This window comes from Pipistrellus kuhlii, unplaced genomic scaffold (assembly GCF_014108245.1).
Source record: "Pipistrellus kuhlii isolate mPipKuh1 unplaced genomic scaffold, mPipKuh1.p scaffold_m20_p_2, whole genome shotgun sequence".
Classification (NCBI taxonomy): domain Eukaryota; kingdom Metazoa; phylum Chordata; class Mammalia; order Chiroptera; family Vespertilionidae; genus Pipistrellus; species Pipistrellus kuhlii.
Window position 1 is genome coordinate 151738194 of NW_023425515.1, and position 27218 is coordinate 151765411.

Here is a 27218-nt window from a genome sequence, read left to right on the forward strand (position 1 = left end):
GGTGCCCTTTTATTTATTTATTTTTGTTGCTAATCCCTCAGGATATATTTTCCATTGATTTTTAAAGAGAGTAGAAGGTGGAGGGAAAGAGGGAGAGAGAGAGAGAAACATCAATGTGAGAGAGACACATCGATTGGTTGCTTCCCCAACACGCCCTGAGGACCAGTGATCGAACCTGCAACCCAGGTACATGCCCTTGACCTGCAATCAATGGGCTGACGCTCTAACCGCTGAGCAGACCAGCCAGGGTACACACTAATGTCCTCTTAATCATGAGATTCACCTTTGCAGTGATGTAAGGGACCTCAGAGGTTAAGAACTCTCCTTGCTTTCATGAGAAGCCACGGCATGGATAATTAAACCCATTCTAGATGTGAGGAGTGGAGTCCGGACCAGAACTCCAACCTGAATCATCTGTCAGCATTCTCTCATTCCTTGCCTGGAAGACTTTCTGGAATAAGGGCCAATGCTTTGTGAGATACCTCTTTGCTCTTTTCTCTCTAGCCAGACTGGTTATTTACACTCCATCTAATTTTGTAACTTTAGGTCCAGAAACGTGTTGGCAGTGGGTATGTTTCTATAATAGCCAAGATAAAAATATGCATGGGTAAGGAAGCGGCTAGCATTACTGAGAACGACAGTGACACAATATCGAAGCACAAATCCTATCCAGCAGATTCTTCTTCCGTAAGCTTTCTCATTCCTTCAGCAGGTCCGTTACTATTTGACCCTCCACACGGATTCAAAGAATAAAACAGTGCAGTAATCCCATTTTAAGCTGTTAAATAAATCATGAAAGAGTTGGGGTTACATAAGCTGAAAAATATTGGATGTCCTACATCAGGAGTATTTTCTTGGCCGAGAATAGGAACATTCATAAGTACACCATGAACATCTGGTGTAGGACCATGTGCCGCCTTATATAAGCAGCAAAGGAGAAAAAGCAGATTGGGATGGAGGCAACAGACGCTGGGCAAGGGAACAAGTGGGAAATGGCAAGTCATCTGAAAGGTCTGCCAAAATCACAGATGAATTTTAGACCCAAAATGTTTAAGCATCTCCTCAAGCCCACGTTCTGCTAGTCTGCTTTGATGTCCACCAGGCACTTTCAATCCCGAGGAGGAGGGCCATACTTCAAATCTCTTGAGCTCTCTAGATTTTCTCTGCCTCCCCTATAACCTTATCACAAACCCATTACCAGTCCCATTCAGAGGGCAGGGAGGAATTTCACTTTTAAAGCAACATAAAAAGAAATTCCTTCCCATTGCAGAAGGCCTAGGGTGTGGGGTCTGGCTCTGCCAGACACCTTTTTCAGCTGCCTCTCCATGCAAGTTCTTGGCTGCAGATCAGGGAAACTGCTGTTTCCTCCAGTGCCATCTGCTCAGATGATGGGCTGCTACTGCTGCCATGAGGGACTGGCCTCCATCTCTCTCCCTCTCACTCTCTCTTTCTCCCTCCCTCCTCCCTCCCTCAGTCATAGCTCTCCAGCAGTGTTCTGGTGGAGAGCTACAAGGACGCCAAAGATGTGCCATGCTCACCAGCCTACCAGAGCTGGCAGCAGACCTTCCTGCAAACAAAGGGAAAGAGAAGGAGGCATAAAGCTGATGCTAATATTCTTTTCTGACTGGGCTCCCAGTGGGGTCATAAGGTCCACTGGGTAGGGTGACATGTTATCATCCTTTAACACCCAGCAAGAATAACAACATCAAAGTTCCCCCCCAAAAAAAAAAAATTTTTTTTAATATATTTATTTTTATTTTTTATACATATTTTTAAATTTATTTTTTTATTTTTTACAGAGAGGAAGGGAGAGAGATAGAGAGTTAGAAACATCGATGAGAGTCATCTATCAGCTGCCTCTTGCACATCCCCCACTGGGGATGTGCCCGCAACCGAGGCACATGCCCCTGACCGGAATCAAACCTGGGACCTTTCAGCCCGCAGGCTGATGCTCTATCCACTGAGCCAAACCCAGCGCAAAAAAAATTTTTTTAAATGGAAGTACTTCTGGGTATTTGTCCAAAGAAAATGAAAACATTAAGTCAAAAAGATATATGCACCCCCATGTTCCTTGCAGTCAAGATATTGACAATAGCCAAGGTATCAAGCAGAGTATTTACAGAACATGAAAGTTATCTAAGTCTCAGTGTGGTGATGTGGTTCCATCTTGGACCGAGAGAAAAATGTATTTCAACATTATTACTGGTCACATTTTAAAAAATTAAAACAAACACACCAAAAAACAAAACAAACAGAAACATTGGGCCAAGCCTTACTCTACTCCCCTGTATGCATTACCTCATTTAATTCTTAAAACAACACTGAGAGGGCAGTGCCATTATTGTTGCTGGTGGTAGAGGAAGAAATAGAGATATGTAGTGCTTGAGCAACTAGCTGGCCAGCTGCCCAGACAGTGCAATCCCAGAGGCTGCATTCTTACACAGGCCAACAGCGGGTGTCTTCCCAGGCCCAGCCTCCAAAGCATTCCTCCATTTCCTCAAGCAATTAATTAGTCTCTTCCTCCCAATTACTCCCACACTGGAATCCTCTGTTCCACCAACCGCCTCCTCTCCTTCTAAATACCTTAGACTCAGTAGGGGTGTCGAATTCAATCAGAGAAGGGGCCAAAATCTAAAATCCAGCCTAAATCGCGGGCCGAATGGTTTACTGAACAGTCATAAACTGTCATTGTGATGGAAACACAGCGGAGTGCAGTGATGACAGCGCGGTGCGGGCCACATTGCAAGGCCTGGCGGGACAGATTTGGCCCGCGGGCCTTGTGTTTGACACATGTGCCTTAGAGCATGTCTTGTTCACCTGAGTGACTTACACTAAGCCTCGAGGAGCTAAGGAAACCTTCAATCATTTTTAAGTTGAATAAATTAATAAAGATGGGTTGTTCTTTTTGTTTCTTTAAAAGAAAAGCAAAATAAAACGTTGCAAGAAAAAAAGTAATAAACATTGAACGTGAGGGTCTATCCAAGACAAAGGGAAACAGTCTTCTTTTGTTGTTAATCCTCATCCAAGGTTATTTTTCCATTGAATTTTAGAAAGTGGACAAGAGAGGGAGAGACAGAGAGAGAAGTATTGATATGAAAGACACATCGATTGGTTGCCTCAAAGTACTTCCCCTACCCCTCCCCAGCCCGCCAACCAGGGCTGGGAATGGAGCATGCAACTGAGGGGTTAGTAGTGAAGATGTGAACTATTCTGGATAAGAAAGTATTGGAGGATTGAAATCTGGGAATCAGAAAAAGAACAAATTCTTCAGAAAGGAAAAGTGCAAGAAAGTAACAAATCGAACTCTAAGTTAGGGGAGAGAGGGACAGAGCTAGAAAAATGTATAGGGAATGACTGACAGGTCATAGGGCAGAGGTGTTTAATAAAACAAGTCAAGAGGCTGCCTATGCCTGCAGGAAGCCGCCCATTGTCTTCACTAACAGAGAGGTGTGGACAACGAACCCGAGAGGCTGGTGTCCTTTGAGCTCCTGCTATAGTCAGGCTGCACACCCACTGTTTAGTCCAGACAAAGGTAGCTGAAGCAACTTTCCCACCAGACAGTCATGTAAATCCTTACTAATAAGATAGTCTGCCTATAACTAGAAATTGCCTGCCTAAGGGCTATAGGTGGATCCCAAAATGAATAAAAGGATGACAGGTCAGTGCCCAAGTGGAGTCCTCTAGATCTGGGCTCCCGCCTGCTCCCCCCTCCCTCCCCAACTATTTTCAAATTATTTCGTCTTGTCTTTTTCATTTGCATGTAGCCCCTCTTCCAGAGCCCAAACCCTCAACCATGCGGAACGTGGGACATTCACATATGCCAGACTAGAATCCTTATCACCCACAAATCCTCCATACAAGTACTTTATATGGGGGGTCCTTTAGGAGAGGAAAATAAAGGTAGTATCCAACACAGGTGAAGGAGTGCAGAAAGGGCAGCCCTTACAAGAGACTTGCAAGCAGAAGTGAAGAATTCTACTCCACTCCAGAAGCATGAAATCTGAGAAAGAGGTGATTAGGGAGAGGCGCATAGACAGTGGAGTGGAGTAGAATACTACATGCCTTCCAAGCAGGTGATGGGGATCCAAATCTTACTAATGCAAGAGTTAATGCTGGAGGGCCAGCCATATGGCACCGACTGTTAACCAGTGTCACCAGTCATTCCCACTCTAAGAGCACATCACTCCCACTCTGTGCAATCAATCCCTTGAAACACCTCATAATGATGCAAAACTAACAACCAAGATTTTGGTTTGCAAACTTCTAACTCAGTCCAAACTGGCCCCAGAGCAGAAGTAGTGGGAAAGAAGAGAAAGCATTGGATTTCATTTGCAACTCAGGAAGTCCTACTTCACTCACTAATCTCGAGATGAGCTGCTACATTACTCAATAGGAAACATTAAACCCTGCCCATCAAACCAAGGATCACTTTCCGGGTAAGACAATCTATTTGCACAATGGCTTCTATTCCATGAGTTCCTAGATGTCTGAGAATATTGCCTTCATGAATCAAACTGCACTGGCCCCTGGATTTCAACCTCTAAGATTCTTCTGTACTCAAATCTCTGTCTCCTCTTCTGCTACATGTTGCTATTCCAAATAGCATATATGGGAAACTGAAGGCTGCACCAGATATACTAATTTTAGACTCACTTTAAAACTTTCACTCATTCTCCACCTGCCCAATGACAGAAGGAAAACAAAGCAGGCATAAGTAACTCAGCTGCCACAGCTGTGCTCTAAAAATTGGTACAAAGAAGGTGACATACATTCTTTTTGAGACAAAAATTTCCCAACCCTGTTGTGTTTTTAATGCAAAGCCAGAAGATACCTGGAGTCTCTAAAAATAATCAAACTCACTCTGACCTGATGTGAGAAACCTGGTGTGGCTATCTTGGCTATGCCAAGATTTCGGGTTTGAACCTAGGTAGGGGCGTGCAAGAGGCAGCAGGTGGATGTTCTGCTCTCACATCTCTCTCTCTCTCTCTCTCTCTCTCTCTCTCTCTCTCTCTCTCTCTCTCTCTCTCTAAAAATCAATAAAAAGATTTAAGGGAAAAATAAACTTATGCAGTTGAGTCAGCTCGCCACAGCAAGGCAGCAGCCAACAAAATAAAGTTGTGTTTTAAACTCATTCCAATTCTCAAGTGCATTCTTTGAAATCTAAAAACAAAAGGATAGCCCTAGCTGGTTGGCTCAGTGGCTAGAGCATCAGCCTATGGACTGAAGGGTCCCGGGTTTGATTCTGGTCAAGGGCACATGCCCGGGTTGCGGACTCAGTGCCTAGTAGGAGGTGTGCAGGAGGCAGCCAATCAATGATTCTCTCTGATCATTTTTCTATCTCTCTTTACCTCTTCCTTCCTCTCTGAAATAAAAATATATTTTAAAAAATAAACAAAAAATAAAGGAGAAGATTCAGATAAATTTAAACCAAAGCCAATGATAGCAGCTACAATGATTATTAGTTTATTCACCTCTACCTAACTTTATACAAAGCATCAACAATATCATATAAGAGCAACTATTTCTACTATTTTGTGCAGAAAAGTATCATTGAATAAATCTGTCAAAAAAGGAGAAAGAAAAAAAAAAGGATCAGAGAGAGAATTGTAGGGAAGGAGGGAGAGACCACGGCAATAGGGATGATGCCCCAACAGATAGCTGCCTTGCCTTTGTGTAACACTTGGACTGCCAAGAATAAAGCTTTAAAAAATGGTTTCTGCAACTTTTTCTTTTCTCTTTTTCTTTTTTTTTCTGCCTTTCAAGAGCCACTAATTATGAAACAGATTTCTAAGACATGTTTATAATCAGGTCTATATAACTGAAAGCAAATTGGAATAGATCCAGATTTATGGAAAGATTTCTATCATCATAATTTAACTACTAGAAACGCCACTTCCCACCACCTCCCCCATCCCTGGTGGGTGGATTCCTGGCTCTTATCACTTAGAGCATCTCGAACAGACTAACAGTAGTTCCAGCTATGGCTCAGCCACCATCTGTGGCTGTCTTTCACAACCTTGGCCATCAAGGACAAGCAATATTTCAGTGCTGTTTGGCTTGGCTAGGTTCCTCCAGACATAAGCTAAGTGTTCCCATTTTTTATTCTCAGGGGTTTGAGCTCCAGCAGAGTTTGAAACATGACATTCAGAACCTAAAACTGACCTTGATTATAAGATTTAGACTGGCACTGAGAGAATAGAAATAACATGTTGGGAGAAAATTAATCCTTCCACTCGGCTCTTAGAATTCATTTCCTTTACAAAATATCATTGTAATTAACATAAAACAACATCTGCCACCCCAAAAAAGGCCTTTTGAGCCCTAACCAGTTTGGCTCAGTGGATAGAGCATTGGCCTGGGGACTCAAGGGTCCTGAGTTCGATTCCAGTCAAGGGCATGTATGTTGGTTGCAGTAGGGGGTGTGCAGGAGGCAGCTGATTGATGTTTCTCTCATTGATGTTATTAACTCTCTATCCCTCTACCTTCCTCTCTGTAAAAAAAAAAACAACAATAAAATATTTAAAAAATATATATATATATGTATATATATATACGCCTTTTGAGATATTGATCATTTTAAGCTGGTTATTTTCAAGAAACAAACTCGATAAAAACCATTGACCTTCCCTCTGTCTAAAAGAAATTTAGAGAGAGGATCTACTCCAAGAAGGAATTATTATCAGAGATAACTATAGCTTAATACAAACAAAGTGTGATAGGGAGGAACCTAACAAGTCCTCCCAGTTCCCATGGTCAAGATGACCCAGCAAACACTTATTTATCAAATATTTGCTTTTCAATCTCCATGTGAATTGCCTTCCGGCCCTTTTAAGTCCCAAATCACAACTCCTCCCCCCTCTCCTTAGCTCCTGAAGGCATAAAAGCTTTTAACTGCCCCATCTGTTTTTGGGTCCCCTATTCTTAAGAACCCCCATATGTACATATGCAATAAATCTGGTTCCTTGTCTTGTTAATCTGTCTCATGTTAGTCTGACTTAGTCCAGCCAAAAGGACATAGAGGGCAGCTGGAAGCCCACTACCAACAACAAACACCGATGCACCAGCCTGCTACTTGGGTGAGATGAGTGAGGCACTCACCTTGGGGGGGTGGGGGGGAGTTGAAGCGAGGGGAGGCAGGGACACATCCAGTAATCAAGACAACATTTTGCTGCAATATTTTAAAATATCAAAATTAATACAAAATAACCATGATGAAAGGCTATGAAAAACTTTAAATAAAGACAGGATCCAACCCTGCACTTGTACAACTCCCTGAATATACCTTAATCTCAGTCCTACTGAATCTAGTATTTATTTAAAATATTGATATTAAAAACTGTGGTACATTTACACAATAGAATACTACTTGGCCATAAAAAAAAAAATTAAAAAGGAAGGGAATCTCACCCTCTGTGACACTATGGATGGATCTGGATAATATTATACTAAGTGAAATAAGCCAGTCAGAGGAAGATAAGTACCATATGATTTCACTCATATGTGGAATCTAATACTCAGAATAAAACAAACAGATTCAGATACAGACAACAGACTGAAAGCTTTCAGAGAGAAAGGGACTGGGGGCTGGATGAAAAAGATTAAGGGATTTAGCATGAACAAAACAAAAGGGGTTGTTGGAAATAGAAGAGGGTAAGGGGGAATAAATGGTTATGGAAGGAGACTTGACATGGGGTAGGGGTCACACAATACAATATATGGATCATGTATTATAGAGCTGTACATCTTAAACCTATGTAATTTTATTAACCAATGTCTCTCAAATAAATTCCATAAAAATTAAAAAAATTTAAATTTAAAAAACAGCAAATAAAAAGTAAAATATTGCTTTCGGCTTTCAGCTCGGAGGAGGCTCAGGTGCAACTGTCTTCGGTCTCCCTAATCCAGGTTCATGTGACACCAGCTGCCTCCACCATGCTGCCCAAGTTCGACCCCAACGAGATCAAAGTCGTATACCTGAGGTGCACCGGTGGGGAAGTGGGTGCCATGTCTGCCCTGGCCCCCAAGATCAGACCCGTGGGCCTGTCTCCAAAAAAGGTTGGTGGTGACATCTTCAAAGCAACAGGCGATTGGGAGGGTCTGAGGATTACAGCAAAACTGACCATTCAGAACAGACAGGCCCAGATTGAAGTAGTGCCTTCTGCCTCTGCCCTGATCATCAAAGCCCTCAAAGAACCAAGAGACAGAAAGAAGAAAGACAAACAAACAAACAAAAAACATAAAGCACAGTGGAAGTATCACTTTCGATGAAATTATCAGCATTGCGACAGATGCGGCACCGACCTTTAGCTAGAGAACTCTCTGGAACTATTAAAGAGATCCTGGGGACTGCCCAGTCTTGTGGGGTGCCATGTTGATGACCACCACCCTCATGACATCATAGATGATAACAACAGTGATGCAGTGGAATGTCCGGCTAGTTAAGAACTACAAAGGAAAAGGATTCAATTAAAGATCATTTGAAAAGAAAAGAAAAAGAAAAAGTAAAATATTGGTATTCCCCCCCCCCCATTTTATTGCTTCAAACTATTTCTTCATTATTGGATTTTGGATTTTTTTTTTTTGTGCCCCCTTAAATTTTTCACTCAAGAAGACTGCCCACACTCTGCCTCAGCTCTGCCACCTCGTATTAACTTACTACTCACAGAAAACCCTATAAAGTAGCTCTACAGTTACTCTCATTTGTAAGTGAGTAAACAAAAACAGCTACTTTGCCTAAGACCACAGAGCTAGGGTAGCCAAGTCATATTCCAAACTCAGCTATGTGGCTCAGAGCCCATGCTCTAAAGACACCATACTGCCTCTCAGAGCTTTGTATCACTAAGGCATTCAGCATAAATCTATACAGGCCTTAATTTTAATATGTGGAAAACAATCCAAATAAACTATAATTAATGACAATTTGGGCAAATTTAATCTTCACTTATTCACCTCCAAACAATGCCCTGCAATGTTTACACTGAGTTAATCCCACCAAACTCCTGGAATTTTTCTAATTTAACCCTTAAATCTTTAGCCAACTTTTGGAACGAGCCAAGGAGAGAAGGTATGTCTGGATCCTCACTTAAAAGGCCAAGATTACACAGCCCAGCCAGTGTGGCTCAGTGGTTGAGCATCAACCTATAAACAAGGAGGTTCGTAAATTTAATTCCTGATCAGGGCGCATACCCAGGTTGTGGGCTCGATTTCCAATGGGGGACATGTAGGAGGCAGCCAAATCAATAATTCTCTCTCATCATTTCCCTCTCTCTCATTCCCTTTCCTTTCTTCTCTGAAATCAATAAAAATATTTTAAAAAATAAAGTGATAGTTAAAAAAAAAAAAGAGAGAGAGAGAGAGAGAGAGAGAGGACAGGACTACAGATTTGAGTGGCCTAAAGTAGCTGGTGCCAGTAATTAAGTTCTGAGATGACCCTGGTACATTCTCTCAAATACTATCAGTATTTGGAGGCTAATTGAGCTACACTGTGCATTGCAGGGCAATGTTCACAAAAGCTCCCAAATAATGTGTTCTTTTACAAAGAGGGTAAAATTTAAAAATAAATCCATTTCAGCTACAATCTCTCACCACATTTAGGCAGATGTCAGTGGTGATGGACGTTGCCGTCAAAAAGGGTCAGTGATCCACCACCCAGAACTGAAATATCTTTGCTGACATATACACATAAGGAACTGTTTGACATTGAAATTGGGTCTCAAAAGAGCTGTTGGCCCAGAAAGAAACTCATTACAAACTGATTCATTTGCCTTTCAGCATAACGATTATTGCTTGTTTCATTTTTTATTCTTATTAGTATATTTCCAGTAGGACATGATCTCACTCATCTAGGGGAAATGGTGAACAACATAAACTGATGAAAAAGAACAGACCCAGAGATAAGGAGCCATGGGTCAGACTATAGGACCTCAGAGGGAGGGTGGGGATAAAAGGGAGAGATCAACCAAAGGACTTGTGTGCATACATATGATCTTAACCAGTGGTCAAGGACAATAGGGGGTGGGGGCATAAGTGGGGAGGGGGAGGGGGATTAGAATGGAGGATTGAGGACCAATATGTGATATCTTTTATTCTTTTTTAACTTAGAAGGGTTCAATATGTGATATCTTAATCAATAAAGAAATTTAGCCAAAACTGGTTTGGATCAGTGGTAGAGTGTTGGCCTGTGCACTGAAGGGTCCCGGGTTTGATTCTGGTCAAGGACATGTACCTTGGTTGCGGGCATATCCCCACTGGGGGAGTATAGGAGGCGGCTGATCGATGTTTCTCTCTCATCGATGTTTCCAACTCTCTGTCCCTCTCCCTTCCTCTCTGTAAAAAATCAATAAAATATATTTTAAAAAATAATTTTTTTAAAAAAAATAAAGAAACTTAAAAAAAAAAAAAGGGTCAGTGAAACAGGCTAAAAAAGAATCTGGAGATGGGAATGGGGGGATGAGGACAAATATGTGATACCATAATCAATTAAAATTTTTTAAAAAATTAATAAAAAAAGAATCTGGAAATGATATCATGGGAAGAATGGTTGAGGGAACTAGGACTACTTTTCTTGTGGGAGGGAGGATGGGGTGGAAACAACCGAAAAGTCAGGAAGGTGGTGCCTAGCAACTATTTTCAATTATCTAAAGAACTAATGGATTGAATTTATGTGGCTCCAAGAGACTTACGTTGGACAAGTGGATGACAGTTTATGGGTAGCAGTTTCAAGAAGTTGGCTTTCATCTCAGTACAAGGCAAAAATCTCCCAACAATTAGACCTGTCCAGCAATGAAAGAGCCTGATCCAGAGGAGGCAAGTTGGCTGTCAGCTGCTATAGAAAGGATCCAAAGGCCCCAGCACAGAATGGCCACTTGGACAGAAGAACTTAAAATCCCTTCCAACTCTAAGACATTAAGCAATGGAACAAATAATTAAACTTAACACATTCATTGTTATGCATACTGTTTAGTTCCTAAAAACCCTAGAAAACTGAAACAAAGCCATAAGCTTACTGGAAAGGAGGTCTTATGCTTTTATTTTATTCCAAGCTGAGATTCTTGATTTTTTATTTTATTTTAATTACTAAGCCACTGAAGTAATGAGAGTTAAAAATCTTCTACCATCTCCTCCCTCAGGGCTCCAGACACCGGCTTCCTCTTCTCTCCACCGATGGAAAGCTCACTCTACTGCAGGCTCTTTCCACATGCTGTTCCCTCTGTCCCCAAATCTTCACACATCTGGCTCCTGCCCTCATTCAGTGCTCAGACCTTCCTCAACTCCTCAGCCTAAAGCAGCCTGCTCTGGGCACTATCCGGCATTGCACTGTTGTGTTTTCTTTGTAGTACTTTCACAAGATATAAGGTCCAAGACATAAGAAAGATAAGGTTATCTTGATTATTTTCCCTTGTATATAGCACATCTTCCCTCCTGCTAAAACAATTTGTTGAACTGATCTGCCACTAATGGATTTCCTATTCAGACGGCAACAGACTATAACTAAAGCTATGAAACAGATCATCTTACAGGGAGCTGATGATGAATACCATATTATAAGTGCAGATTAGTAATAAAAAGAAATGTCAGAGAAGAAAATGGCTGAAATCGGTTTGGCTCAGTGGATAGAGCATCGGCCTGCAGACTGAGAGGTCCCGGGATCGATTCCGGTCAAGGGCATGTACCTTGGTTGCGGGCACATCCCCAGTAGGGGGTGTTCAAGAGGCAGCTCATCGATGATTCTCTCATCGATGTTTTTATTTTTTTTATTTTTTTTATTTTTTTAAATATATTTTATTGATTTTTACAGAGAGGAAGGGAGAGAGATAGAGAGTTAGAAACATCGATGAGAGAGAGTCATCGATCAGCTGCCTCTTGCACACCCCCTACTGGGGATGTGCCCGCAACCAAGATACATGCCCTTGACCGGAATCGAACCCGGGACCTTTCAGTCCCCAAGCCGACGCTCTATCCATTGAGCCAAACCGGCCTCAGCTCATCGATGTTTTTAAATCTTTATCCCTCTCTCTTCTTCTCTGTAAAAAAATCAATAAAACATATATTGAAAGAAAGAAAGAAAGAAAGAAAGAAAGAAAGAAAGAAAGAAAGAAAGAAAGAAAGAAAGAAAGAAAGAAAACAAAATGACATGTAGGCTGCAACAGCTGTGGAAAAAGCCTCATGGAGGTGATGAATGGAAAAGGGACTTGAAGAGATGAGTGTGAAAGGCATTACTGGAGAAAGGTAACATCTGGACAATGCCCTCCCCTTCTGGTCCATGATTTTAACATTTCACTCACACACATATATCTCACCATGACTCATGAGAACATAATACAGAACATAGAACTTGAACCTTAGATTATAATTGTCTTGTGGGTGAGAGCCCATGTTTTATTTTTCAATGGCTCCCTACACATAATGTGGGCACAGAAAGGCCTGTCACTTGACTAATGAAATACCAAAGTCAGGTATTATTCCACAACTCTCACCGTTATGATAAAAAGCAACTTCTACCTCCACACAATAACATACCGTTTCTCTGTTAGACCTTTTATAGTCCTTTTCGGGGGAGGGAGAAGGAAGCTGATGTTTCCTTTTTTAGATTTTTAATGTTTTGGGGACAGAACAACAACAAACCACGTATCTCTAGCCTACCCTTAAAGAACCTGCTGAACCTCTGTGCACCTGCGGATAACCTGGCTACAGTAATTCCCTGCCGTCCACTGTCCGAGAGTGGCATGTATGAGACATGAAGTGGACATTTCACTGGTTATTGGAGTACCTGAATGGCAGCATGGGAAGTTTTATCCCTAGCTACAGAGTCCCAAGTTGGAATGCAAGCTTCTCTATCAACTGGCTGTTTGACCTACGGCAAGAAACTCAACCTCTGAGGCCATTTTTTTTATTTTCAAAGTGACATAGTAACAAGAGCTCTGTAAATTTGTGTGTGGACTAAAAGATAATATGCACACAGCCGAAACCGGTTTGGCTCAGTGGATAGAGCGTCGGGCTGTGGACTGAAAGGTCCCAGGTTCGATTCCGGTCAAGAACATGTACCTTGGTTGCGGGCACATCCCCAGTAGGGGATGTGCAAGAAGCAGCTGATTGATGTTTCTCTCTCATCGATGTTTCTAGCTCTCTGTCCCTCTTTCTCTCTCTTCCTCTCTGTAAAAAAATCAATAAAATATATATATTTTAATATATCTGCTGAATAAATGGAATAATGGAAATTAAGAATGCTTTTGAAGAGCCCTGGCCATATGGCTCAATTGGTTGGAATATCATCCTGTACACCAAAAGGTTGTAGGCTGATTCCTGGTCAAGGCATATACCTAAGTTGCAGGTGTGATCCTCAGTCAGAATGTGTATGGGAGGCAACAATTGATCAATGCTTCTCTCTCACATCTCTCTCTTCCTGCCTCCCTCCCTTCCTCTCTCCCTCTAAAGTCAGTTAAAAACATATCCCTGGGCCGGGACCAGTTTGGCTCAATGGATAGAGCGTCGGCTTGGGGACTGAAGGGCCCCGGGTTCGATTCCGGTCAAGGGTAAGTACCTTGGTTGCGGGCATATCCCCAGTAGGGGATGTGCAAGAGACAGCTGATCCATGACTCTCTCTCATTGATGTTTCTAACTCTCTATCTCCCTTTCTCTCTGTACAAAAATCAATAAAATATATTTTAAAAAAAAAAGAAAAAAAAAAAAAACATATCCCTGGGTGAGGATTTTTTTTTTAATGCTTTAAGAAGATTTAAAAACACAGAAAAGTCCTGGCCAGTGTGGCTCAGTTGGTTGAGCATCATTCCACGTACCAAGAGGTCACCAGATGATTCCCAGTCATGGCACATGCCTGGGTTGCAGGCTCAATCCCAGTGTGGGAGGAGGGCAGGGGAAGATTTGTGCAGAAAGCAACGAATCAATGTTTCACTCTCATTGATGTTCCTCTCTTCTTCTCCCTTCTTTTTATAAAAGAAAATCCATTTAAAAAAATTTTTTGGACAAAGCCCTAACCAGTTTGGCTCAGTGGATAGAGTGTTAGCCTGTGGACTGAAAGGTCCCAGGTTTGATTCTGGTCCCAAGTTTGAATCTGTACCTTGGTTGCGGGCACATCCCCAGCAAGGGAGTGTGCAGGAGGCAGCTGATTGATGTTTCTCTTTCATCAATGTTTCCCTCTCTCCCTCTCCCTTCCTCTCTGTAAAAAAAGCAATAAAATATACTTTTTTTTAAAAATTACATCTATCTAAGTGGGAGGGCAAATGTTATCAAATAATATAACCCCAAGTTAGTTTGTTTGGGGTAGTGGAACAAAGACACAGGAAAGAAAAAAAAAATAACAATTTTCAGGTGTCAGGGTACTAGTATTATGGATAATTTTTATTGCCTCTTCAATTACTTCCATTTTCACATTTACTAATTCTTCTAAAAAGCATGGCTTTATTCAGAAAAAGCCACTTTAAAAAAATGACAGCCCTGCCGAAACCGGTTTGGCTCAGCGGTGAAGCGTCGGTCTGCGGACTGAAAGGTCCCAGGTTTGATTCCGGTCAAGGACATGTACGTTGGTTGCAGGCACATCCCCGGTAGTGGGTGTGCAAGAAGAGGCAGCTGGTCGATGTTTCTCTCTCATTGACGTTTCTAGCTCTCTATCTCTCTACCTTCCTCTCTATAAAAATTCAATAAAATATATTTTAAAAAATGACAGCCCTGAAAGAATGCTAAGATTCAGCAGCTCCTGTGGCTGAAACCTACTGTCATGGAACCATTCGTTCAAGTCACAAATTGTTCTCTACAATATATGAAAACTCTCAAAGGAACCAGAAGGTAAGGGGGTGTGGAGTGGACCTGCAGACTGACAAGATGCTTCAAAATTGGTCAGACTCCTTGGCATAGATTACATCCCTGCTCTCACCAAGCTGGAGGGAAAAAAATAGAATATAGTAGCTTATTCTATAAATCCTATAATAAGCCAAGAACCCTGTAGGATGTACACAAAGGCTAACCATATGTTTTAGGTATATTGTTAAAATCTGTCTCTCGAGTCTAACACAGCTTCTCTATCCTTCAATATATCTTTTAAATATAAGTTTTCACTTACACAGAAAGACACGCTTATATTTAATGAGTACCCTTTAAAAATACCCCCCAACCCTGAGCCCTCTGAAGTAGGTCATCTTTTCAGAGAAGAGAGACTCAGACCATAGTCTAATTTAAAATGCTAGTCCCATCTGCAAACCCCAGCAAGAGCTGCAGCTAATAAGTAAAAGCAGAAACAGGCTTGCTCTTGAGCATCTTTTCCCTCAGCCAAATCCAGGATGCTTTCAAATAAAAATTCGCTAACTTTCCTGCACTTAAGATAGATCCAGTCCAGGATAATGTGATTTTCAATACACCACTATTTGTACAAATCTTAGCACAGGATTCTCACATCCTTCAGAGGAAGGTTCCAGTCAACCATCACTGAATGAAGGAAGCTCTCACTACACATAAAAAGTGTTAATGGAACTGAGTCCATGTGTGCACATGCACTCATACAACAATCCTATACACACACACACACACGTTAATATTCCTTATGACTGAGGGCCCAGCTCCTGTCAATCTAAGAGAACTCCCTTTTCTATTTACTTATGCAGTGAGCCAAAAATTTGGGGTGAGTCTTCAAGTAAGGTATTTGATAAGTCTCAGCCTGCATAGCTCCAGGCAGATGAGGCAAAGCTAATATGTGACAGCTAACAAGGCTAATCTCAAGTCTACAGTGAAGGGAAGCAGAGTTTGTCACACCAAAATATGACTCTTTGGGATATTATTTTAGGCTGATTAATTTTAAGAACAGCAGACATAAGCCCAGCCAGCATGTGTGCTCAGTGTTTGAGTGTCAACCTATGAACCAGGAGGTCACAGTTCGGTTACCAGTCACAGGGCACATGCTCAGGTTGTGGTTCAATCCCCAGTGTGGGGCACACAGGAGGCAGCTGATCAATGATTCTCTCTCATCATTGATGTTTCTATCCCTCTCTCCCTTCCTCTCTGAAATAAATAAAATATATTTTAAAAAGAACAGACATGTGAGGAGCTCTGAAAAATAAATAGAAGATAGCCTTTGTAAAGCATATTTACATAACCTAGGTTTGGTCTGAGCACACAGGTCAGACACATGTTGTTCTCGCCTCCTACAGTGCATGAATTTTCAGGCAGTGGGCTTCTAGCCTCAATTATAAAAAAGTCACGGAGCCCTGACTGGTTTGATTCAGTGGATAGGCCATCAGCCTGCAGACTGAAGGGTACATGCCCGGGTTGTAGACTCGATACCCAGTAAGGGGCATGCAGGAGGCGGGATCAATGATTCCCTCTTATCATTGATGTTTCTATCTCTTTTTCTTCTCTCCCTTGCTCTCTGAAATCAATAATAAATGTTAAAAAAAAAAAAAAGTCATGGAGATATAAAGTACAGCATAGGCAATACAGTCAGTAACATTGCAACAACTATGTATGGTATTAGATAGGTACTGAACTTATGGGGTGATCAGTTCGCAAGATATATGACTGTCTAATCACTGGGTTGCACACCTGAAACTAATAGAATATTGCATGTCAACTGTAATTGGAAGATAATTTTTTTATTTAAATAAAGGCCAATATATTTATATATATATAAAAGCCTAATATGCAAAGTGTCCCTTTGGGTGTCCGATTACTTGCTATGACCAGGGGTCAACACAGAAAAAAGGCACCGACAGGCAGCTGGCAGCAGCTAGGGACCCTACAAATGCCATGCACTGGGCCTCTAATATAGAAATAAAAAACAATGTACATGATGAAAACCCTTTCCATGATCCCCATCCCCAATCCCTTCCAAAGAAAAGATAAAGTAATCTGTTTTCTTTTGTTAATGGCTCCCTTAGCCAATCCTTCTGAATGCCCTTCTGGTTGCTAGATGGGATATTGCCCCTTCATGAATCCTATATATTAAAAAGCTAATATGCAAATTGTCCCCTCCACAGGGATTTCTACCAGAAGTTCAACCAGGAGATAGGGCCTGCCAATCAACCGACCCCAATCCCTGGCTGGCCCAGCCTGATGGGCCCCTTCAGGGTAGGCGGCAGGACCCCACTCATGCATAAGTCCATGTGCCAGGCCTCTAGTACTTAATAAAGCCAATTCTATGTTCTAACAAAGGATAGAAGAAAAAATTTTCTCCCTCAAAATAGCAAGTACAAACTTTTACCAATAATCGGAGCTAATTAACAGAATTGATTTGCTAGCTGGTGGCTGTTTGACTCCTTCTGAGGAAAGTGTCCATAGAATTCCTGACCCATTGTTGAACTCTTTTATGTTTGTTTGCTTGCAAATCCCTCTACCAGTGGGAACTGAAACATGGTGAAAGTAGAAAGGACAAGGGGCACAAAATCATCTCAAATATTGCTATAGCCCCCAGAACCTGGTGCCATAGAATAGCAAGAAGCTAGTAAAATTCCAGGACAAGTGGAATAGGAAAACTAAGAAAGTGTTAAAGAGCAGTTTGCAGCCACCTATTAATTCCTATCTTCCCTAAACCAAGGATACTTAAGAATAAATGAGCCCTAGTTGTTTGGCTCAATGGATAGAGCTTCAGGCTATGGACTGAAAGGTCCTATATTTGATTCTAGTCAGGGGCACACGCTCAGATTGTAGGCTCAATCCCCAATAGGGGATGTGCAGGAGGCTGCTGATCAAAGATTCTCTCTCATCATTGATGTTTCTATCTTTCCCTTTCCCTTCCTCTCTGAAATCAATAAAAATATATTTTTTAAGAAAAAGAATAAGTGGTTTGCACTTTTCCCCAACCAGAGGGTAAATAGCTTAAATCACCCTACTCAGAGAGACAACAGGCAGCTAATCAGTGATTCTCTCTCATCACTGAGGTTTCTATCTCTCTCCCTCTCCCTGAAATCAATAATGTATTCTATTAACTCACTCTAAGCCTTCCCCTAAATCCCCAAATAAAATAAATCCTGGAAATAAAAACGTATCTCCTAATCTCTAAGGGACCCCATGAGGCTTACAACCAGGGGAGCAATGGGGAGAGACAACTTATCCCAGACTAACTCCCTGAACCTTGTCTCCAAGGTTCCCTGTTCTGACTTCCTGGTGAGCTAAGCAGCCCAACCTAGGCTCTCCTGCTGCTTCTCCTATGCTCCTCCTTGTCTCATTCTCCTAAGTATGTTTTTGCTGTGGTCAATAAATTCTTGCTTACTTTTCTACACTTTGTCTCTTGATTGAAATCTTTCCTTCAGGAAGACAAGAACCAAAGTCTCCTTGTTAGGGGCAGAAATAAAATATTGGGGACTAGCTACAGACATAAGAAATCTTGCTGTTAACCTTGATTGTTCTAATAAAAGAAAGTACATTCTAACCTGGGGTTGTATGCCCCTGGGCCCTGGAAGTCAAACTTGGAATGAAGTCCATTCTCCTATTATTATATATTAACAACCTTGTAGCCCAATCAAGTCCTGCCCCAGCCCACATTGCCAGTAATAGCCATTTTGCATAACCATTCTTATTTCTTTTGTCTGCTTCACCGAGGAGGGATGCACAGATTTTGGGGGATGACCTGCTGCTCTCCCATACTGCCAGCATTATTGGAATAAATGCCATGTATGAGTCAACTCTGCTTCTGCTTAATTGGCTCAAGTAGTGACAGGCAGCCCAGACCTACTGGTTGTCCTATTTCATCCTTATCTCCTCTTCTCCCCGGTAACACTAGACCACTGTTTGACACATAGCAGGTATTCAGTAAGTATCTATAGGATGAAACACTGGCACAGGTTGCACTTTGTTATAACTGTGACCTCAGCAACCGAACCAAGATATGTGCAGAAAAGAGGCCAATTCTGCCAGGGTAGGTGGAGGAAGGAAGGTTTCCCAGAAGCAAAGAGCAGCTCTTCCCTGAAGGAGCAGCTTTTCACCAGGCAGAGGCTGCCAGAGAGCCATGTGGACAGGGATGTGCCCTAATGGAAGCCGGAGCAGATGGCCAAGCTCCTTTCCAATTCAAATTCCTCCCAAGGTTTGATTTCCTGGGGTTTTGTTGTTTCATCATCTCCTTCAAACATTCAACTATAAAGGGGGTACATACTCAGGGGTTGTTGTGCTTCTCTACCAGGAAATGAGCTAAAAGAAAACAGCAGGTAACAAAAAAATAAATACTGTGGAATGTTTTATTTACTAGGCAGTAAGACTCTTAGACCTTCTGAGAAATATAATCCAAAAACAGTGTCCAAATCTACTAGAAATAAGCCACTTTACAAATTGCTGTCCTTTATTTTTCTTCTCTAAAAGGGTTCATGCAAAAATTATTTGATTCCCAAGAGAAAAAAAAGGAAAGGTAATCTAAACATTTCATAGTCACTTCTTATTCCAAGGAGAAACGGGGGAGGGAAAAGTATTTGAAAGAGAATAACAACTGAAATTTAAAATTCAGAGAAAAGGAAAGTTAGATGAAGAAGCAAATGAGAATAAGGAAAAGAGCAAGTGGAAATTTTTCAAAACCTCTAAGAGCAGAAATGTGCCCTTTCAAAAAAAAAGATCCAAGATGGCTGCGCCCAGGTGAACACCTAGCCGCAGCCGCACACAACAATTTCAATAAAATACAACTAAAATATAAAAAGGACATTGCCCAGAACTACAGGAAGGTTGACTGACTGGAAATTCTACAGCGAGAAGCAAGGAGAAAACCAGAAGGAGGTGCGGAGGAGCTGGAAAAGCCAAGGTACGGAGACGCGGAGACGCGGCGCGCAGAGAGGACAGAGCCGGAGAGGAGGGAGGCCGAGTGCCTGGCGGGCGTTCCCTAGCGGAAAGGAGATAAAACTCCGACTGTGCTGGGCCCCCGACTGCTCTGATCCCCAGTTTTAAGCCAGACCCCGGGGACTCAGGCTCATCCATAGGGAGCCGGGCTGTAAGGCAGAACCCCGGGGAAGTGGCGAAAGGAGGTCCCAGCGGTGTGCACACTGCGCACAGAGAAGGGACGGTCGGCTGTGCCACGGGATTGCCCTGACGGGAAGGAGACTGGGGCTCCAGACTGCTCTGAACGCCACCTCCAACTCCACTTCCAACTGAACTGAACCCCAGTTCCGGGCTCATTGGGGGAGAGCATAGACTGTTTGGCAGCAGGCGAAAATCGAGGGCACCTTTCTCTCAGAGGCGCCGGCAGCGAGCACTGAAGGACCCGCATAGGGCGGGGCTGACAGAAGCCAAAGCTGCAGGCTCCACCCTGAAACCCCGTCCCATCTGTAACTGCGAAATGAGACAACAAAAGAGATCACAAATGAAAGAAATGGAGGACAAAAAGCGTCTGGATATAGAGTTCAAATCTACGCTTACAAGGTTTTTCAAGAATTTCCTAGAAAAGATGGATAAGGCCTATGAGGATATGAAAAGAGATCAACTAGAATTAATAAGGAGTCAACAAGAAATAAAGAATACATTGTCTGAAATAAAAAATATTTTACAGAGTCCTAAAAACAGAAGGGAAGATCGCAAGATTCAAGTCAAAGATTTGGAACATAAAGAGCCAGAAGACACTCCTCCACAGAAGCTAGAAGGCAAGAGAATCCAGAAAATTGAAGATAATGTAAGAAACCTCTGGGACAACTTCAAGCGAACCAACATCAGAATTATGGGGGTCCCAGAAGATGAGAGAGAGCAAGATATCGAAAACATACTGAAAGAAATAGTGATAGAAAACTTCCCCCATCTGGTGAAAGAATTAGACTTACAAGTCCAGGAAGTGCACAGAACTCCAAACAAAAGGAATCCAAAGAGGACCACACCGAGACACATCATTATTAAAATTCCAAGAGCAAAAGACAAAGAGAGAATATTAAAAGAAGCAAGAGCAAAGAAGGTAGTAACCTATAAAGGAGCACCTATACGATTGTCAGCTGACTTCTCAACAGAAACCATGCAGGCCAGAAGGGAATGGCAAGAAATATTCAAGGTGATGAATAGTGAGAACCTACAGCCAAAAATAATCTACCCAGCAAAGCTATCACTCAGAATCGAAGGCCAGATAAAGAGCTTCACTAATAAAAAAAAGCTAATGGAGTTCATCACCGCCAAACCAGAATTATATGAATTGCTGAAGGGGGTTCTTTCAGAAGAGAAGGTAAACAAAGATAAAAATTATGAACAACAAATACGTAACTATCAACAAGTGAATCTAAAAACCAAGGAAATTAAAAAAAAATCTGATGAACAATATTAACTGTTGAATATAATAGAATCAGAGGTATGGAAGGGGAGTGAACTGACGATTCTTGGGGAAAAGGGGAGAGGGGGGCGTGGGAAGAGACTGAACATAAACTGTGCACCTATGGATGAGGACAATGGGGAGAGGGGAAAGGGCAGAGGGTGGGGTGGGAACCTGGTGGAGGAGAGCAATGGTGGGGGGGGGGGGAAAAAGGAACATTTGTAATAATATGAACAATAAAAACTTATTAAAAAAAAAAAAAAAAAAAAAAAAAAAAAAGAAATGTGCCCTTTCCCATCACATTTTCTTTAAAAATGGAAAGAGCCCTGGCTGGTGTGTCTCAGTTGGTTCAGCACTAGCCCGTGCACCAATAGGTCACCGGATTGATTCTTGGTGTGGGGGGAAGGGGAGGCAGCCAACTGATGTCTCTCTTACCCTCTCCCTTCCTCTCTAAAAAATTACTGAAAACAGCCGAAACCGGTTTGGCTCAGTGGATAGAGCATCGGTCTGCAGACTGAAGGGTCCCAGGTTCGATTCCGGTCGAGGGCATGTACATTGGTTGCGGGCACACCCCCGTAGGGGGTGTGCAGGAGGCAGCTGGTCGATGATTCTCTCTCATTGATGTTTCTAGCTATCTATCCCTCTCCCTTCCTCTCTGTAAAAAGTCAATAAAATATATAAATAAAAAAATAAAAAATTACTGAAAACATTTTATAAATAAATAAATAAGAAAAGGGTTAGGAAAAAAGCCTATAAACCAGCCCCAGGAGGAAAGGTGTGAAGTGCTTCATGCCAGAAGGAAACTATTATAGTCAATGTCAGATATAGAGAAAGCTAAGAAATGGGCTCAGTCCCACTCTAGCATTTCCTCCCCTCACTATGCCTTCATCTACCTACCATGGACAAGGGACCTCATCACAAAACCCTTGAAAGCCAGCCTTCCCTCTCACACTCCTCTCCCCCAAAACAGAAAGAACTACCCCAAACTCTGAAATAGGATGCATTTGAATGTGGTATTAAAATTAAAATAGACCTAATTTAAGTAACTATACCTCCCTGAGAAAATTTCAGGTGTAACCAGGGCTCTTCCTTTCAAGGGATGGATAGGGGAGGGGAGGTTGGCGGGGAGGGAACGGGAGTATTCTTGAAAATACTACCAGCTTGATATAATAAACTCTGTCTTTGAGATAGGTTAATTCCTAACTTTGCAAACTACTATATGCTTCGGTAATCAAGATCCCTGGATAATGTTTTGCTCAGTGGGTAGACCCTGCGGGCTGAAGGGTCCCGGCTTCACTTCTGGTCAAGGGTACAAGCCCAGGTTGAGGGCTCGATCCCCAGTAGGGGGCGTGCAGTTGACAGCTGATCAATGAATAATTCTCATCACTGATGTTTCTATCTCCCTCTCCCTTTTTCTCTGAAATCAATAAAACAAAATAAAAAAGACCCCTGGATAATAACCACCTTGGACATTGGGGAAGAGAAGCGATTGTCAAGTATCCCATTTGCAATAACTTTTCATAAAGAAGTTGCTAATTATAAGCATCTGCATCCCAGGAGGGTTACATACCTCGCTGGCAGCACAACAGCTACCTCTCGCCTTTCAATGCCAGTTAATTAACTCGTGTGAAGGTGGGGTGGAAAGAAAAGGAGGAGGGCTGTCCTGAAAGCCTGGGAGATCAGGCGATCTTTATCCCCCAAATCATCACGCTAGCCACGGGAGGCATTCTCAGAAAAGCCAGCTCTTTGCAAACTGGATTCAATGTGTAATGTATCAGATCTAGTCTTCTCATGGCCAGGCCCAGGCTTGGATTCAATATGCAATGTATCAGATCTAGTCTCCTCGCGGCCAGGCCCAGGCTTGGAGAAGGGGGGGAGCTTGTGGTGAGAATTTACCTTAGCAAATGGCCACGGAACAGACAGGCCTTTCAGAGCCACCCTGGGCTCTGCCCGGAGACCTGAGGCCACACGGAGGGGCTGGCACAGCGCGCGGCTCCGGGCACCGCGGCGCCACAGGTTCCCAGCGCGCACGGCGGACTCCCACAGGTGGGCGGCGCGCGGCGGGGCGCGGGGGCCCGGGCCAGCGGAGTGGGCTCCCGGGTCCACGCGAGGCGCCGGGGAGTGGGGTCGGCTTTGCCTTAAGGGATCGGGGCCAGAGAAGGAGCTTGGCGTTGTCGGCTCCCACAGCTCGGTGGTTCCCGGCTTCTCCCCAAGGCGGGAGGAGCCCGGGCGCGGAGCAGCGGCGCGCGCCGCCCACCCGCCTCCCCGCGGGCGCCGGCCTTCTCCCCGGGCGCACCGCCGCGGGCCACCGGCTGCATGCGGCCCGGCACGTAGGAGGCTGCGCGACCACACGCGGGCGGGGGTAGGGCGCCCGGGGCCCGGGGAGCCCCAACCCCCCTCCGATCAGCCGTGTAGCCTCCCCGGCCTAAGCCTACCCCGCTTGGGCTCAACCCAGCCCCTTGTCCCCCGAACCTCCCTCCCTCCCTCCCTCACCGGTTTTGGCTTTGATGTTCTCCCGCAAGAAGCGGCCGCTGGAGAGATGCTGCAGGCCGAAGTTCTGGGCGATGCGCTGGCACACGGTGCCCTTGCCGGAGCCGGGCGGCCCGAGGATGACGGCGCGCAGGAGTTTGGAAGCCATCGCCTCCGCGGGGAGCGGACAGCCGCGCGCAGGCCGGACGGCGGCCTCGGGGACGCACCGGGAACTTTGCTTCTCCTGCGCCGGCGGCTCCGGACACGCTCGGCTCCGCTCGCGGGGGACTGGGCGGCCGCCCTGCGGGGAAGGAGAGTTATAAGGCAGCCCCTCCCTCCAGCCCGCGGCGGGGCGGCTGGAAGGCGGAGTGAGGCGCCACGCCGCACCTCCCCGCCCTCCGCGCCCCAAGCCGGGAGCCGGGAGAAGTCCCCGGTCCCCGCCCCAGGCACCATCCCTCAGCCTTGGGGGCTCCGAGGTGGGCCGGAGCAGCCCCACCTCGATCCCTCCATCTCGCTCCCCACCCCGCATCCGAGTTAGGGGCCAGGCAGCCCGGCCCCCTCCAGCCAGTCCCACATCCTCTCCCCCGTCGCCCCTCGTACCGGGCGGCCTGGGCGCTGAGCCCCTTGCCCGGGTCCTCGCACGTGGGCGGCGTTCAGCCGGCGCCCCAGCCCTCCCCGCGGCTGTCACATCCCCGGGAGTCGCGGTGGCCGCTGCGCCCGCCTCCGCCGCGGGTGGACGGATGCGCTCCCCGCCGCGCGGAGCCGGAGCCGGCGCCTCTCCGCCCGGAGCAGCCACAGAGACACACACCACGGCCGGGACGCGGCGCCCCCACCGCTCGCAGCCCGGAGCCCACCGGGCGGGGCTGCCTCCGCCCGCCGCCCCCACTCCGGTCCCGGCGTCCGCGCAGGGCCCGCGCCTCACGTAAGCCCGGGAGCCCGGCTTCGCTCCCCTGCCCACAGCGCCGCCACCCCGCCTTCCCGGCCCACGTGCTCCCCAAGACCCAGGAGGGGCTTCAGGGGCGAAGGGAGGTGGGAAGACACGAGAGACAGAAAGCGCTCTTGGGGTCGTCCAGGCGCGCGACCTACTGTGGAGGGGAAATAACACAACTTGTTGAGCGGCCGACGATGCGTCGAGGTGGGGCCAGGTGCTTTCCTTAGGCAAGGACCTTGCCTGGTCAGGTATGCACAGGTGAGGGAAAGGAGGCCTGGCGTGTGGCCGTTCATTTTTCATTCGTGGATTCATTCAACAAACGTTTATGGAGCGCCTACTGTGTGCCAGACACAGGCTGAAACCAGAGACGGAATTTCGCTCTCCTGGAAGCCACATTCCGGCGGGTGTTTTGAACCCTCGTCTGCCTGATTCCAAAGCCAAAGGCTTCGGGGCAGGAGGAAAGAGGTGGGGCCAGCACTCACCTGCGCTCAGGATCCTATTGGAATCTGATTCCAGGACTTCAGGGCCCAGCTATTGACACTATACTTACAACTAATCAAGTCCAAATGGGTGCTATCTTCTCCCTCTTCTCCGCTCCTCCCCATGCCTATCCAGATCCATAGCATCTTAAATCAGCTCCCACCCCACACAGCCTTCATTGCCCGCTGGGACTAGTGTGCTAACGGCCTGCCCATTGGTCTCTGGCTTCTGTCAATCCATCCTCACAGCTGCCAGAGATATTGCTAAAGTGCAAATGAATTTCTATTATTTCCCCACCGCTGGTATTATGGTCCCTTCAGGATAAAGTAAAAATAGCCGGCAGAGAAAAACAGGTGCCTTCTATATACATTTGCATTCCACCAGCTCCCCTTCTCGTCCCTCCCTGCTTCCACAGGCTTCCTGCCTTTGAGACTCTATTGCAAGGTTCTGAGCCACCAACCATGGCGCACAGATGGGGAGGGAGTGTAGAGAGGAGCCTCCTATAGGTTCCTGGAGAGCTGGCTATTGGGAGATTGGGGTGGGGGAAGAGCCTAGCACCTATTCTTCCTGCCCCTGGCAGCCCTTATTCTCCACACATACCTACAGCCAGGCGGCACCTAGCGCCTGGCTACCTGGGAGCACACAAGAACGACCAGTCCAGGGCAGCATTAATTCTCTCTAACGTATCAAAGCTGCTGTAGACCTCAGCTGAGCCCCTTCACCTGGAACAAAGAGGAGCTGAGGCAGGGAGGAGAGTGGGTTACATCTTCCCTCTTCTCCTGCCATGTGCCTTATCATCTATAGTAGATACTATGTGCTGGTTTGCAAACCTGAGCCTGTCTCAATCACTCCGTGGGCTTATTAAAACAGATTGTTGAGTGCCATCCCAGTTCCTGATTCTGTGGGTCGAAGGTGGACATTTCTAATAAGTTCCCAGGTAATGCTGCAGCTGGTGATTCTGAAGACCACACTTTAAAAACCACTGCTCTAGTGAAATAAGCATTGAGAAACATGGGAGACGTGTGGTCTCTTGATTCCTCTGCCTGTTGTGGGATGTTAGGCCCTTTGTATCTATCAAAAATTAATTCTGTGAGTTCCTACAGAAAATACAGCTTCTAGCCTCCCCCAAAACCTTAACCTGTCATCACTCAGTTCTTTTCCCTGCCTTTGAAATGTCTTACCAACATCACCTTATAGTGGAGCGGTGTTTGCCACTCATATGGTCCTAGGACTTTGTACTTCAGGAGATTATATTGTGAAACAGAAAGAGGAGTAGTGACATAGGTCAACTCAGTAGAGAAACTCAGCCCGGAATGGAACCTAGCATTTAACAATAGAGCACTCAAAGGACCTTCCCTGTGCATAGTCACATCAGGCCCCAAAACTCAGCTGCTGACTGGAAGCAGGAGAATCAGACGAAATGGGTTTTGGAGTGAAACACCCCTGGGATTAGACTGCAACAGCACCATTTACTAAATTTGCAATCCTCTTGAGCTCTGCGATCCTTAGTTTGTTTTTCTGTACAAGGGAGACAGACTTATCCCATAGACTGGGGATGAGGCTGAAATGAGATAATGCACATAAAAGATGTACCACAGTGGTAAGTATTCCACCACAAATATTATCACCATTATTAAAAATGGGACAATTATTTAGCCTCTCCAATCTCAGTTCCCAAACTGTTAGGAACAAATGAGCTAATGTGACAAAGAACCTAGCAGGCTCCCTGACCTTAGGAATGGCAGCTATTCTTATCACATATACTCATGCAATCAATGTATCCCATTTCCTTTGCCTATAGTTTTATTCCCATTTACAATTTATCACAGTCTGCAAAATAATGTACATCTCTGTGTTTGTCTCCCCTGTAGAAAAACTAAACTCTAAGGGTGGCGGCCAAGTTTTATTCATTATCCTCTCCTGCACTTTACCTGTAATAAGTATTCTGCTAATGTTGGAAGTCTCCCTCCTCCTCCCAACACACTTCACATTAAGTGGTATAGCCTCTCTGCAACATCACTACATTGACACTTTCCTTCGTCAGTTCTCACAAGCTTGCAAAGAAGGTAATGTTCTTGCTCCTATTTTATAGATGGGAAAGGTTCGAAAAGGTTAGGTAAACTGCCCCAGGTC

At 44.7% G+C, this 27218-nt stretch overlaps 1 protein-coding gene and 1 pseudogene across 2 annotated transcripts in view; one reads left to right on the forward strand and one right to left on the reverse strand.

The window, feature by feature from the left end:
* Window positions 1–24498, reverse strand: part of AK4 (adenylate kinase 4) — a 60989-nt gene extending 36491 nt beyond the window's left edge. The window contains exons 1-2 of one of the 2 annotated variants that reach the window (XM_045584502.1): window positions 24483–24498; window positions 23699–23975 (exon numbers count right to left, since the gene is read on the reverse strand). In XM_045584502.1, the coding sequence (XP_045440458.1) occupies window positions 23699–23843 (145 nt within the window). In that variant the 5' untranslated portion in view covers window positions 23844–23975; window positions 24483–24498. Of the gene's footprint in view, window positions 1–23698; window positions 23976–24274; window positions 24373–24482 lie in introns of those variants that run through there. The other variant, XM_036443856.2, reaches the window with a different exon arrangement.
* LOC118722423 lies at window positions 7877–8485 on the forward strand (annotated as a pseudogene).
* Window positions 24499–27218: the final 2720 nt, after the last annotated feature.